This window comes from Oncorhynchus tshawytscha, linkage group LG18 (genome assembly GCF_018296145.1).
Source record: "Oncorhynchus tshawytscha isolate Ot180627B linkage group LG18, Otsh_v2.0, whole genome shotgun sequence".
Classification (NCBI taxonomy): domain Eukaryota; kingdom Metazoa; phylum Chordata; class Actinopteri; order Salmoniformes; family Salmonidae; genus Oncorhynchus; species Oncorhynchus tshawytscha.
The window spans coordinates 37,345,666-37,362,664 of NC_056446.1; the positions used below are offsets into that span (position 1 = coordinate 37,345,666).

At 42.4% G+C, this 16,999-nt stretch overlaps 1 protein-coding gene across 1 annotated transcript in view; it reads right to left on the reverse strand.

Annotated features, from left to right (window-relative positions):
* LOC112217951 (formin) overlaps nt 1–16,999 on the reverse strand; it is a 117,584-nt gene that overhangs the window by 39,590 nt on the left and 60,995 nt on the right. The window contains 3 exon segments of the mRNA XM_042301004.1: nt 11,754–11,883; nt 12,363–12,451; nt 12,597–12,658. Of these exon segments, the coding sequence (XP_042156938.1) occupies nt 11,754–11,883; nt 12,363–12,451; nt 12,597–12,658 (281 nt within the window).

Below are 16,999 nucleotides of genomic sequence, written 5' to 3' on the forward strand. Positions count from 1 at the left end.
GTTTCACCCCTCTGACAGACATCTAGTATGAACTAACATGGAGAGTTTCAACCTCTGACAGACATCTAGTATGAACTAACATGAAGAGAGAGTTTCACCCCTCTGACAGACATCTAGTATGAACTAACATGGAGAGTTTCACCCCTCTGACAGACATCTAGTATGAACTAACATGTAGAGTTTCACCCTCTGACAGACATCTAGTATGAACTAACATGGAGAGTTCCACCCCTCTGACAGACATCTAGTATGAACTAACATGGAGAGTTTCCACCCCTCTGACAGACATCTAGTATGAACTAACATGAAGAGTTTCACCCCTCTGACAGACATCTAGTATGAACTAACATGGAGAGTTTCACCCCTCTGACAGACATCTAGTATGAACTAACATGGAGAGTTCCACCCCTCTGACAGACATCTAGTATGAACTAACATGGAGAGCTCCACCCCTCTGACAGACATCTAGTATGAACTAACATGGAGAGTTTCACCCTCTGACAGACATCTAGTATGAACTAACATGAAGAGAGTTTCACCCTTTGACAGACATCTAGTATGAACTAACATGGAGAGAGAGTTTCACCCCTCTGACAGACATCTAGTATGAACTAACATGAAGAGAGAGTTTCACCCTCTGACAGACATCTAGTATGAACTAACATGGAGAGTTCCACCCCTCTGACAGACATCTAGTATGAACTAACATGGAGAGTTTCACCCCTCTGACAGACATCTAGTATGAACTAACATGGAGAGAGTTTCCACCCCTCTGACAGACATCTAGTATGAACTAACATGGAGAGTTTCACCCCTCTGACAGACATCTAGTATGAACTAACATGAAGAGAGAGTTCCACCCTCTGACAGACATCTAGTATGAACTAACATGGAGAGTTTCACCCCTCTGACAGACATCTAGTATGAACTAACATGAAGAGAGAGTTCCACCCTCTGACAGACATCTAGTATGAACTAACATGGAGAGAGAGTTTCACCCCTCTGACAGACATCTAGTATGAACTAACATGGAGAGTTTCACCCCTCTGACAGACATCTAGTATGAACTAACATGGAGAGTTTCACCCTCTGACAGACATCTAGTATGAACAACATGAAGAGAGTTTCACCATTTGACAGACATCTAGTATGAACTAACATGAAGAGAGTTTCACCATTTGACAGACATCTAGTATGAACTAACATGGAGAGAGTTTCACCCCTCTGACAGACATCTAGTATGAACTAACATGGAGAGTTTCACCCCTCTGACAGACATCTAGTATGAACTAACATGAAGAGAGATTTTTCACCCCTCTGACAGACATCTAGTATGAACTAACATGGAGAGAGTTCCACCCCTCTGACAGATATCTAGTATGAACTAACATGGAGAGAGAGTTTCACCCCTCTGACAGACATCTAGTATGAACTAACATGGAGAGTTCCACCCCTCTGACAGACATCTAGTATGAACTAACATGGAGAGAGTTCCACCCCTCTGACAGACATCTAGTATGAACTAACATGGAGAGTTCCACCCCTCTGACAGACATCTAGTATGAACTAACATGGAGAGAGTTTCACCCCTCTGACAGACATCTAGTATGAACTAACATGAAGAGTTCCACCCCTCTGACAGACATCTAGTATGAACTAACATGGAGAGAGTTCCACCCCTCTGACAGATATCTAGTATGAACTAACATGGAGAGTTCCACCCCTCTGACAGACATCTAGTATGAACTAACATGGAGAGCTCCACCCCTCTGACAGACATCTAGTATGAACTAACATGGAGAGTTTCACCCTCTGACAGACATCTAGTATGAACTAACATGAAGAGAGTTTCACCCTTTGACAGACATCTAGTATGAACTAACATGGAGAGAGAGTTTCACCCCTCTGACAGACATCTAGTATGAACTAACATGGAGAGAGTTTCACCCCTCTGACAGCAATCTAGTATGAACTAACATGAAGAGAGTTTCACCCCTCTGACAGACATCTAGTATGAACTAACATGGAGAGAGTTTCACCCCTCTGACAGACATCTAGTATGAACTAACATGGAGAGTTTCACCCCTCTGACAGACATCTAGTATGAACTAACATGGAGAGTTTCACCCTCTGACAGACATCTAGTATGAACTAACATGAAGAGAGAGTTTCACCCCTCTGACAGACATCTAGTATGAACTAACATGGAGAGTTTCACCCCTCTGACAGACATCTAGTATGAACTAACATGGAGAGAGTTTCACCCCTCTGACAGACATCTAGTATGAACTAACATGGAGAGTTTCACCCCTCTGACAGACATCTAGTATGAACTAACATGGAGAGTTTCACCCTCTGACAGACATCTAGTATGAACTAACATGGAGAGTTTCAGAGTTTCACCCCTCTGACAGACATCTAGTATGAACTAACATGGAGAGTTTCACCCCTCTGACAGACATCTAGTATGAACTAACATGAAGAGAGAGTTTCACCCCTCTGACAGACATCTAGTATGAACTAACATGAAGAGAGTTTCCACCCTCTGACAGACATCTAGTATGAACTAACATGGAGAGAGTTCCACCCCTCTGACAGACATCTAGTATGAACTAACATGGAGAGTTCCACCCCTCTGACAGACATCTAGTATGAACTAACATGAAGAGAGAGTTTCACCCCTCTGACAGACATCTAGTATGAACTAACATGAAGAGAGAGTTTCACCCCTCTGACAGACATCTAGTATGAACTAACATGAAGAGAGAGTTCCACCCTCTGACAGACATCTAGTATGAACTAACATGGAGAGAGAGTTCCACCCCTCTGACAGACATCTAGTATGAACTAACATGGAGAGAGAGTTCCACCCCTCTGACAGACATCTAGTATGAACTAACATGGAGAGTTTTACCCCTCTGACAGACATCTAGTATGAACTAACATGGAGAGTTTCACCCCTAAGACAGACATCTAGTATGAACTAACATGGAGAGTTTCACCCTCTGACAGACATCTAGTATGAACTAACATGAAGAGTTTCACCCCTCTGACAGACATCTAGTATGAACTAACATGGAGAGTTTCACCCCTCTGACAGACATCTAGTATGAACTAACATGGAGAGTTTCACCCCTCTGACAGACATCTAGTATGAACTAACATGAAGAGAGTTTCACCCCTCTGACAGACATCTAGTATGAACTAACATGAAGAGTTTCACCCCTCTGACAGACATCTAGTATGAACTAACATGAAGAGAGTTTCACCCCTCTGACAGACATCTAGTATGAACTAACATGGAGAGTTTCACCCCTCTGACAGACATCTAGTATGAACTAACATGGAGAGTTTCACCCTCTGACAGACATCTAGTATGAACTAACATGGAGAGTTTCACCCCTCTGACAGACATCTAGTATGAACTAACATGGAGAGTTTCACCCTCTGACAGACATCTAGTATGAACTAACATGGAGAGAGTTTCACCCCTCTGACAGACATCTAGTATGAACTAACATGGAGAGACCCCTCTGAGACATTTCACCCCCTGACAGACATCTAGTATGAACTAACATGGAGAGAGTTTCACCCCTCTGACAGACATCTAGTATGAACTAACATGGAGAGTTTCACCCTCTGACAGACATCTAGTATGAACTAACATGGAGAGAGTTTCACCCCTCTGACAGACATCTAGTATGAACTAACATGGAGAGAGTTTCACCCCTCTGACAGACATCTAGTATGAACTAACATGAAGAGAGAGTTCCACCCTCTGACAGACATCTAGTATGAACTAACATGGAGAGAGAGTTTCACCCCTCTGACAGACATCTAGTATGAACTAACATGGAGAGTTCCACCCCTCTGACAGACATCTAGTATGAACTAACATGGAGAGTTTCACCCCTCTGACAGACATCTAGTATGAACTAACATAGAGAGTTTCACCCCTCTGACAGACATCTAGTATGAACTAACATGGAGAGTTTCACCCCTCTGACAGACATCTAGTATGAACTAACATGGAGAGAGTTTCACCCCTCTGACAGACATCTAGTATGAACTAACATGAAGAGTTTCACCCCTCTGACAGACATCTAGTATGAACTAACATGGAGAGTTTCACCCCTCTGACAGACATCTAGTATGAACTAACATGGAGAGAGTTTCACCCCTCTGACAGACATCTAGTATGAACTAACATGGAGAGTTTCACCCCTGACAGACATCTAGTATGAACTAACATGAAGAGAGTTTCACCCCTCTGACAGACATCTAGTATGAACTAACATGAAGAGAGTTCCACCCTCTGACAGACATCTAGTATGAACTAACATGGAGAGAGTTTCACCCCTCTGACAGACATCTAGTATGAACTAACATGGAGAGTTCCACCCCTCTGACAGACATCTAGTATGAACTAACATGAAGAGAGTTTCCACCCCTCTGACAGACATCTAGTATGAACTAACATGAAGAGAGTTTCACCCCTCTGACAGACATCTAGTATGAACTAACATGGAGAGTTCCACCCCTCTGACAGACATCTAGTATGAACTAACATGGAGAGAGTTCCACCCCTCTGACAGACATCTAGTATGAACTAACATGAGAGAGTTTCACCCCTCTGACAGACATCTAGTATGAACTAACATGGAGAGTTTCACCCCTCTGACAGACATCTATTATGAACTAACATAGAGAGTTTCACCCCTCTGACAGACATCTAGTATGAACTAACATGGAGAGTTTCAACCTCTGACAGACATCTAGTATGAACTAACATGAAGAGAGAGTTTCACCCCTCTGACAGACATCTAGTATGAACTAACATGGAGAGTTTCACCCCTCTGACAGACATCTAGTATGAACTAACATGGAGAGTTTCACCCCTCTGACAGACATCTAGTATGAACTAACATGAAGAGAGTTTCACCCCTTGACAGACATCTAGTATGAACTAACATGGAGAGAGTTTCACCCCTCTGACAGACATCTAGTATGAACTAACATGGAGAGTTTCACCCCTCTGACAGACATCTAGTATGAACTAACATGGAGAGTTTCACCCCTCTGACAGACATCTAGTATGAACTAACATGGAGAGTTTCACCCCTCTGACAGACATCTAGTATGAACTAACATGGAGAGTTTCACCCCTCTGACAGACATCTAGTATGAACTAACATGGAGAGTTTCACCCCTCTGACAGACATCTAGTATGAACTAACATGGAGAGAGTTTCACCCTCTGACAGACATCTAGTATGAACTAACATGGAGAGAGTTTCACCCCTCTGACAGACATCTAGTATGAACTAACATGGAGAGTGAGTTTCACCCCTCTGACAGACATCTAGTATGAACTAACATGGAGAGTTTCACCCCTCTGACAGACATCTAGTATGAACTAACATGTAGAGTTTCACCCTCTGACAGACATCTAGTATGAACTAACATGGAGAGTTCCACCCCTCTGACAGACATCTAGTATGAACTAACATGGAGAGTTTCACCCCTCTGACAGACATCTAGTATGAACTAACATGGAGAGTTTCACCCCTCTGACAGACATCTAGTATGAACTAACATGGAGAGTTTCACCCCTCTGACAGACATCTAGTATGAACTAACATGGAGAGTTTCACCCCTCTGACAGACATCTAGTATGAACTAACATGGAGAGTTTCACCCTCTGACAGACATCTAGTATGAACTAACATGGAGAGTTTCACCCCTCTGACAGACATCTAGTATGAACTAACATGGAGAGTTTCACCCCTAAGACAGACATCTAGTATGAACTAACATGGAGAGTTTCACCCTCTGACAGACATCTAGTATGAACTAACATGGAGAGAGAGTTTCACCCCTCTGACAGACATCTAGTATGAACTAACATGGAGAGTTTCACCCCTCTGACAGACATCTAGTATGAACTAACATGGAGACTTTCACCCCTCTGACAGACATCTATTATGAACTAACATGGAGAGTTTCACCCCTCTGACAGACATCTATTATGAACTAACATAGAGAGTTTCACCCCTCTGACAGACATCTAGTATGAACTAACATGGAGAGAGAGTTCCACCCCTCTGACAGACATCTAGTATGAACTAACATGGAGAGAGAGTTCCACCCCTCTGACAGACATCTAGTATGAACTAACATGGAGAGTTTCACCCCTAAGACAGACATCTAGTATGAACTAACATGGAGAGTTTCACCCCTCTGACAGACATCTAGTATGAACTAACATGGAGAGTTTCACCCCTGACAGACATCTAGTATGAACTAACATGAAGAGAGAGTTTCACCCCTCTGACAGACATCTAGTATGAACTAACATGGAGAGTTTCACCCCTCTGACAGACATCTAGTATGAACTAACATGGAGAGTTTCACCCCTCTGACAGACATCTAGTATGAACTAACATGGAGAGTTTCACCCTCTGACAGACATCTAGTATGAACTAACATGGAGAGAGTTTCACCCCTCTGACAGACATCTAGTATGAACTAACATGGAGAGTTTCACCCCTCTGACAGACATCTAGTATGAACTAACATGGAGAGTTTCACCCCTCTGACAGACATCTAGTATGAACTAACATGGAAGAGTTTCACCCCTCTGACAGACATCTAGTATGAACTAACATGGAGAGTTTCACCCCTCTGACAGACATCTAGTATGAACTAACATGGAGAGTTTCACCCCTCTGACAGACATCTAGTATGAACTAACATGAAGAGAGTTTCACCCCTCTGACAGACATCTAGTATGAACTAACATGGAGAGTTTCACCCCTCTGACAGACATCTAGTATGAACTAACATGGAGAGTTTCACCCCTCTGACAGACATCTAGTATGAACTAACATGGAGAGTTTCACCCCTCTGACAGACATCTAGTATGAACTAACATGGAGAGTTTCACCCCTCTGACAGACATCTAGTATGAACTAACATGGAGAGTTTCACCCCTCTGACAGACATCTAGTATGAACTAACATGGAGAGTTTCACCCCTCTGACAGACATCTAGTATGAACTAACATGAAGAGAGTTTCACCCTCTGAAGAGTATGAACTAACATGGAGAGAGAGTTTCACCCCTCTGACAGACATCTAGTATGAACTAACATGGAGAGTTTCACCCCTCTGACAGACATCTAGTATGAACTAACATGGAGAGAGTTTCACCCTCTGACAGACATCTAGTATGAACTAACATGGAGAGTTTCACCCCTCTGACAGACATCTAGTATGAACTAACATGGAGAGTTTCACCCCTCTGACAGACATCTAGTATGAACTAACATGGAGAGTTTCACCCTCTGACAGACATCTAGTATGAACTAACATGGAGAGTTTCACCCCTCTGACAGACATCTAGTATGAACTAACATGGAGAGTTTCACCCCTCTGACAGACATCTAGTATGAACTAACATGGAGAGTTTCACCCCTCTGACAGACATCTAGTATGAACTAACATGGAACACCCCTCTGACAGACATCTAGTATGAACTAACATGTTTCAACCACCCCTCTGACAGACATCTAGTATGAACTAACATGGAGAGTTTCACCCCTCTGACAGACATCTAGTATGAACTAACATGAAGAGAGTTTCACCCCTCTGACAGACATCTAGTATGAACTAACATGGAGAGAGTTCACCCTCTGACAGACATCTAGTATGAACTAACATGGAGAGAGTTCCACCCCTCTGACAGACATCTAGTATGAACTAACATGGAGAGTTTCACCCCTCTGACAGACATCTAGTATGAACTAACATGGAGAGAGTTCCACCCCTCTGACAGACATCTAGTATGAACTAACATGAAGAGAGTTTCACCCCTCTGACAGACATCTAGTATGAACTAACATGGAGAGTTTCACCCCTCTGACAGACATCTAGTATGAACTAACATGGAGAGAGTTCACCCCTCTGACAGACATCTAGTATGAACTAACATGGAGACTTTCACCCCTCTGACAGACATCTATTATGAACTAACATGGAGAGTTTCACCCCTCTGACAGACATCTATTATGAACTAACATAGAGAGTTTCACCCCTCTGACAGACATCTAGTATGAACTAACATGGAGAGTTTCAACCTCTGACAGACATCTAGTATGAACTAACATGAAGAGAGAGTTTCACCCCTCTGACAGACATCTAGTATGAACTAACATGGAGAGTTTCACCCCTCTGACAGACATCTAGTATGAACTAACATGGAGAGTTTCACCCCTCTGACAGACATCTAGTATGAACTAACATGGAGAGTTTCACCCCTCTGACAGACATCTAGTATGAACTAACATGGAGAGAGTTTCACCCCTCTGACAGACATCTAGTATGAACTAACATGAAGAGTTTCACCCCTCTGACAGACATCTAGTATGAACTAACATGGAGAGAGTTTCACCCCTCTGACAGACATCTAGTATGAACTAACATGGAGAGAGTTTCACCCCTCTGACAGACATCTAGTATGAACTAACATGGAGAGAGTTTCACCCCTCTGACAGACATCTAGTATGAACTAACATGGAGAGTTCCACCCCTCTGACAGACATCTAGTATGAACTAACATGGAGAGAGAGTTCCACCCCTCTGACAGACATCTAGTATGAACTAACATGGAGAGTTTTACCCCTCTGACAGACATCTAGTATGAACTAACATGGAGAGTTTCACCCCTAAGACAGACATCTAGTATGAACTAACATGGAGAGTTTCACCCTCTGACAGACATCTAGTATGAACTAACATGAAGAGAGAGTTTCACCCCTCTGACAGACATCTAGTATGAACTAACATGGAGAGTTTCACCCCTCTGACAGACATCTAGTATGAACTAACATGGAGAGAGTTTCACCCCTCTGACAGACATCTAGTATGAACTAACATGAAGAGAGTTTCACCCCTCTGACAGACATCTAGTATGAACTAACATGGAGAGAGTTTCACCCCTCTGACAGACATCTAGTATGAACTAACATGAAGAGAGTTTCACCCCTCTGACAGACATCTAGTATGAACTAACATGAAGAGAGATTTTTCACCCCTCTGACAGACATCTAGTATGAACTAACATGGAGAGAGTTCCACCCCTCTGACAGATATCTAGTATGAACTAACATGGAGAGAGAGTTTCACCCCTCTGACAGACATCTAGTATGAACTAACATGGAGAGTTTCACCCCTCTGACAGACATCTAGTATGAACTAACATGAAGAGAGAGTTCCACCCCTCTGACAGACATCTAGTATGAACTAACATGGAGAGAGAGTTCCACCCCTCTGACAGACATCTAGTATGAACTAACATGGAGAGAGTTCCACCCCTCTGACAGACATCTAGTATGAACTAACATGGAGAGTTTCACCCCTCTGACAGACATCTAGTATGAACTAACATGGAGAGTTTCACCCCTCTGACAGACATCTAGTATGAACTAACATGGAGAGTTTCACCCTCTGACAGACATCTAGTATGAACTAACATGGAAGAGAGTTTCACCCCTCTGACAGACATCTAGTATGAACTAACATGGAGAGTTTCACCCCTCTGACAGACATCTAGTATGAACTAACATGGAGAGAGTTTCACCCCTCTGACAGACATCTAGTATGAACTAACATGAAGAGAGAGTTTCACCCCTCTGACAGACATCTAGTATGAACTAACATGGAGAGTTTCACCCCTCTGACAGACATCTAGTATGAACTAACATGGAGAGTTTCACCCCTCTGACAGACATCTAGTATGAACTAACATGAAGAGAGTTTCACCATTTGACAGACATCTAGTATGAACTAACATGGAGAGTTTCACCCTCTGACAGACATCTAGTATGAACTAACATGGAGAGTTTCACCCCTCTGACAGACATCTAGTATGAACTAACATGGAGAGTTTCACCCCTCTGACAGACATCTAGTATGAACTAACATGACACCCCTCTGACAGACATCTAGTATGAACTAACATGGAGAGAGTTTCACCCCTCTGACAGACATCTAGTATGAACTAACATGAGAGTTTCACCCCTCTGACAGACATCTAGTATGAACTAACATGGAGAGAGTTTCACCCCTCTGACAGACATCTAGTATGAACTAACATGGAGAGAGTTTCACCCCTCTGACAGACATCTAGTATGAACTAACATGGAGAGTTTCACCCCTCTGACAGACATCTAGTATGAACTAACATGGAGAGAGTTTCACCCCTCTGACAGACATCTAGTATGAACTAACATGAAGAGAGTTTCACCATTTGACAGACATCTAGTATGAACTAACATGGAGAGAGTTTCACCCCTCTGACAGACATCTAGTATGAACTAACATGGAGAGTTTCACCCCTCTGACAGACATCTAGTATGAACTAACATGGAGAGTTTCACCCCTCTGACAGACATCTAGTATGAACTAACATGGAGAGTTTCACCCCTCTGACAGACATCTAGTATGAACTAACATGGAGAGTTTCACCCCTCTGACAGACATCTAGTATGAACTAACATGGAGAGTTTCACCCTCTGACAGACATCTAGTATGAACTAACATGGAGAGTTTCCCCCTCTGACAGACATCTAGTATGAACTAACATGGAGAGTTTCACCCTCTGACAGACATCTAGTATGAACTAACATGGAGAGTTTCACCCTCTGACAGACATCTAGTATGAACTAACATGAAGAGAGTTTCACCCCTCTGACAGACATCTAGTATGAACTAACATGAAGAGAGAGTTTCACCCTTTGACAGACATCTAGTATGAACTAACATGTAGAGTTTCACCCCTTGACAGACTGAACTAACATGAAGAGAGAGTTTCACCCTCTGACAGACATCTAGTATGAACTAACATGAAGAGAGAGTTTCACCCCTTTGACAGACATCTAGTATGAACTAACATGGAGAGTTTCACCCCTCTGACAGACACCTAGTATGAACTAACATGGAGAGTTCCACCCCTCTGACAGACATCTAGTATGAACTAACATGGAGAGAGTTTCACCCCTCTGACAGACATCTAGTATGAACTAACATGAAGAGAGAGTTCACCCCTCTGACAGACATCTAGTATGAACTAACATGGAGAGAGTTCCCCCTCTGACAGACATCTAGTATGAACTAACATGGAGAGAGTTCACCCCTCTGACAGACATCTAGTATGAACTAACATGGAGAGAGAGTTTCACCCCTCTGACAGACATCTAGTATGAACTAACATGAAGAGAGAGTTTCACCCCTCTGACAGACATCTAGTATGAACTAACATGAAGAGAGAGTTTCACCCCTCTGACAGACATCTAGTATGAACTAACATGGAGAGAGTTCCACCCCTCTGACAGACATCTAGTATGAACTAACATGGAGAGAGTTTCACCCCTCTGACAGACATCTAGTATGAACTAACATGAAGAGAGAGTTCCACCCCTCTGACAGACATCTAGTATGAACTAACATGGAGAGTTCCACCCCTCTGACAGACATCTAGTATGAACTAACATGAAGAGAGAGTTTCACCCTCTGACAGACATCTAGTATGAACTAACACGAAGAGAGAGTTTCACCCCTCTGACAGACATCTAGTATGAACTAACATGGAGAGAGTTTCACCCTTTGACAGACATCTAGTATGAACTAACATGAAGAGAGAGTTTCACCCCTTGACAGACATCTAGTATGAACTAACATGAAGATAGAGTTCCAACCTTGCAGACGCGAGAGACAATGTCCAACTTGTGCTGAATGGAGTCGATGGCGTCTATGAAGACAGACTGGAAGATGATACATGAAGCCCTGTCTGGGAAGTCTGGTATCTGAGATAACTCAAACAGGAACCTAGAGACAACACAGGTGACATGATGGACGTTACTTTGATGTCACTACCGTCTTTGTCAAGTCTTTGAAAGATGGTGCCTTAGAGGCGTTGGTTCCTTGAGGCGGAGCTAATCACGGTTATACAGAATATAAAAAATGTGATACGGAGTCCCCTCTATCGTCTCCTTATGGCGGGCCGGGCTCATGCACGCTGACATTGGTTGCCAGATTAACGCCGTTTCCTCCAACACGTTGGTGCGGGTGGCTTCCGGGGTGAGCGATCAGTGTGTCAAGAAACAGTGCGGCTTAGCAGGGGTCGTGTTTCAGAGGACGCGTGCCTCTCGACCCTCGCCTCTTCCGAGTCCGTACGGGAGTTGCAGCGATGGGACAAGACTGTAACTACCAATTGGGTATCACGAAATTGGGGGAGAAAAAGGGGTACATTTAAATATATATATATATATAAAGGATGTGATGAGGAGGGAAAGGAGAACACTCACTGTTCAGGTTTGTCCAGCAGCTTGACCTGCTCCTCCTCGGAAGTTTGGTAGTGTTTCCTTATCCGCTGCAGCTCATCAGGCTGGGCTCTCTGAAATGAGAGAGGCACAAACAACACTTGACACTGAAGAGGCCTCGAAATGCAAAAAAAAGTCAGGCTGGGCTCTCTGAAAGGGAAACCAAACTGAACAGTACAATAAAAGAAAAGGAGGACAGAAGTAGGTCAGGACACTCACGTTTTCGTATAAAGCCTGGATGGTTTCCACGTCCACTACGGAGTTGTCCACATTCAGCACAGCTACAGGGAGTAAACAGGTTCATTGAGTCATGCTTTAAATCAAAGGACACATTTGTGGGACAGCTCGTGCCTAGAGGGGCAGGGAGTTTTACAGTGTGTTGATTTAGTCCTGGGGTCAGATAAGGATATTCTTGCAGGGCATATAGTGGTGGTGTAGACAGAGCTATATTAATGAGGCTTTCACCATAATCACACAAAATACCAAGCTAAGCAAACTGGCCAAGTACTTCTCTTGTCACGATTCCCAAGGTCTCAAGTTTCAATGAGCTGAAATCCAACATGACTGGATCAAATGGAGGTTTCCCTGCTGTCCCCTGTTGTCCCCTTTTCTGTCTCCTGTTCTGGTCCCTTTTTTGTTCCCTGTTTTCCCCTGTTCTGGTCCCGTTTTGTTCCCTGTTGTCCCCTTTTCTGTCTCCTGTTCTGGTCCCTGTTTTGTTCCCTGTTTTCCCCTGTTCTGGTCCCTGTTTTGTTCCCTGTTTTCCCCTGTTCTGGTCCCTGTTTTGTTCCCTGTTTTCCCCTGTTCTGTCCCCTGTTTTGTTCCCTGTTGTCCCCTTTTCTGTCTCCAGTTCTGGTCCCTGTTTTGTTCCCTGTTGTCCCCTTTTCTGTCTCCTGTTCTGGTCCCTGTTTTGTTCCCTGTTTCCCCTGTTCTGGTCCCTGTTTTGTTCCCTGTTGTCCCCTTTTCTGTCTACTGTTCTGGTCCCTGTTTTGTTCCCTGTTTTCCCCTTTTCTGTCTCCTGTTCTGGTCCCTGTTTTGTTCCCTGTTTTGGTCCCTGTTTTCCCCTGTTCTGGTCCCTGTTTTGTTCCCTGTAACTACCCTGTTATCACACACACACACACACACACACACACACACACACACACACACACACACACACACACACACACACACACACACACACACACACACACACACACACACACACACACAAAAAAAAATCTCCACTGATGGGAAGCAAACTGCTCCCTGCGATAGAAACCAAAGACACCCACAGCGTAGATTCCTTCCTCTTTACAGTACGGTATATCACAGATAAAATGGGAACTCTCAGTCTACGTCCCAACTGGCCCCCTATGCTCTATATAGTGCACTATCTTTGATCAAAGCCCTATGGGTTCTAGGGGCTCTGGTTAAAATAAGTGCACTATATAGGGAATAGGGTGCCATTTGGAACTCAGCCTCAGACTGTAATTGTGGGATGTTTGTCTTATACTGATCATATATCTTTTGTTCATTCATTAAGTCCTGATGTTCCACTCAGTCTGACTATATTAAGACATGGCAGTAAATCCTGATGTTCCACTCAGTCTGACTATAATAAGACATGGCAGTAAGTCCTGATGTTCCACTCAGTCTGACTACAATAAGACATGGCAGTAAATCCTGATGTTCCACTCAGTCTGACTACAATAAGACATGGCAGTAAATCCTGATGTTCCACTCAGTCTAACTACAATAAGACATGGCAGTAAATCCTGATGTTCCACTCAGTCTGACTATATTAAGACATGGCAGTAAATCCTGATGTTCCACTCAGTCTGACTATATTAAGACATGGCAGTAAATCCTGATGTTCCACTCAGTCTGACTACCATAAGACATGACAGTAAATCCTGATGTTCCACTCAGTCTGACTACCATTAAGACATGGCAGTAAATCCTGATGTTCCACTCAGTCTGACTACCATAAGACATGACAGTAAATCCTGATGTTCCACTAAGTCTGAAATAAGACATGTTCCACTAAGTCAGACATAAAATCCTGATGTTCCACTCAGTCTGACTACCATAAGACATGACAGTAAATCCTGATGTTCCACTAAGTCTGACTATATTAAGACATGACAGTAAATCCTGATGTTCCACCCAGTCTGACTATATTAAGACATGACAGTAAATCCTGATGTTCCACTAAGTCTGACTATATTAAGACATGGCAGTAAATCCTGATGTTCCACTAAGTCTGACTATATTAAGACATGACAGTATTACAGTACAGTTGAATGGTGATGGTTGGAATTAGCGTCGGTCGGTCTGTCTGTCTGTCTGTCTGTCTGTCTGTCTGTCTGTCTGTCTGTCTGTCTGTCTGTCTGTCTGTCTGTCTGTCTGTCTGTCTGTCTGTCTGTCTGTCTGTCTGTCTGTCTGTCTGTCTGTTGTCTGACTGACTGACTGACTGACTGACTGACTGACTGACTGACTTCCTTCCTTCCTTTCTCTAAATCTTTTCTTTCTTTCTTTCTTTCTTTCTTTCTTTCTTTCTTTCTTTCTTTCTTTCTTTCTTTCTTTCTTTCTTTCTTTCTTTCTTTCTTTCTTTCTTTCTTTCTTTCTTTCTTTCTTCCTTCCTTCCTTTCTTCCTTCTTTCCTTCTTTCCTTCCTTCAAATACAGGGTAGAGGGGCCAAGAGTCAGATGTTTAGTTGTGGTTCAGATGACTCACTTGGTTGGAACGTAACCATGCATAGATTACCCACATGTAAAGGGGGATACCTAGTCAGTTGTACAACTGATCGCCTTCAAATGAAATGTGTCTTCCGCATTTAACTCAACCTCTCTGAATCAGAAGCCCAGGGAACAGCGGGTTAACTGCTTTGTTCATGGGCAGAAAGACAGATTTTTACCTTGTCAGCTTGGGGATTCGATCTAGCATCCTTTTGGTTACCTGCCTCCTCACTGGGCACAAACTGGTTGAATCAAAGTTGTTTCAACGTAATTTGTCAACGCATTGTGACGTGGAAGCTACGTGGAAAATAAATTGGATTTGAAAAAAGTAATCAAGGTAAAATGTTGTTTTGAGGTGAAATTTCAAGCACAATAATTATGTCACCATGGTAACCAAATGTAAAAATAGACAAACCTTGTATAAAATATGTTGAATTTGTACCTTTAAAACATCGTCAGATCTTCAACGTTACAACCACTATCAGAAAAAATACCTGTGTCTGGCCAGCACCTCCTACTGGATAATTGATCAATCTACAGCTAGCTACCCTTTGTTCTCCTATCAGGGGTTTTAATCCAGATCAGCCCTGTTTGCTATGACCATTACCAGTGTGCTATTGTGAGAATGAATGTTGAGAGATTTCCACTTAAAAACGAAATAGATTTACTGTTGCTATCAAAGTCGTTCCAAAGGGAAAGTATAACAGTGTAAATAAAATGTGAGCATAAACATATCACTCATTTATCATGAATATATTGCAAAGTCAAAAACAATTAATGTTTCAAATTTACCCAGAATTCCATTAAAAATAGACAATACAATAGGCCTAGGATTTCAAGCTCTGGTTCATTTCAAATGTAATCATATTTAGTGATGTTGAATTGTGTTTGGTTGTCAACACAACTAAATATCAACATTTGAAGGAGATGTATCTTCTGCTTGGATAGTTCCATCTGTTCCACTGACTTAGTCTGGTTTTAATTCCAGTTTGTCTACAAATTAATAAATAATATGTTGGATTCACATCTTCATTCCAACCAAAAATTTAAGTTAAAGAAAAGGACTAAATCACATCAAAGTTTATTTAAAGTGCATTTAAAGTTTGCCAGTCTAAGTCAGTGGCACAATTGGATCGATCTAAAGAGATACATCTCCTTCAAATGTTGACATATGGTTGCCATAACAACCAAACACAATTCGACATCACTTTTGAAATGCAATAAATAGCCTGTGAACTTGTCGACAGTTTAAGAATGACGTGCTGGATTAAAGTTAAAGAATGGGATCAAGCCAGTGGCTCAGACGGATCTATCCAAGCAGTAGATACATCTACTTTAAATGTTGATATTGAGTTGCGTTGTCAACCAAACACAATTAAATATGACTTTTGTTATACAGTAAATAGCCTAAAGTTAAAGCCATCTTACATCTTTTATTTATTTTTATTTCACCTTTATTTAACCAGGTAGACTAGTTGAGAACACCTTTATTTAACCAGGTAGACTAGTTGAGAACGCCTTTATTTAACCAGGTAGGCTAGTTGAGAACACCTTTATTTAACCAGGTAGACTAGTTGAGAACACCTTTATTTAACCAGGTAGGCTAGTTGAGAACACCTTTATTTAACCAGGTAGACTAGTTGAGAACACCTTTATTTAACCAGGTAGGCTAGTTGAGAACACCTTTATTTAACCAGGTAGGCTAGTTGAGAACAAGTTCTCATTTGCAACTGCGACCTGGCCAAGATAAAGCATAGCAGTGTGAACAGACAACACAGAGTTACACATGGAGTAAACAATTAACAAGTCAATAACACAGTAGAAAAAAAAAGGAGTCGATGTACATTGTGTGCAAAAGGCATGAGGAGGTAGGCGAATAATTACAATTTTGCAGATTAACACTGGA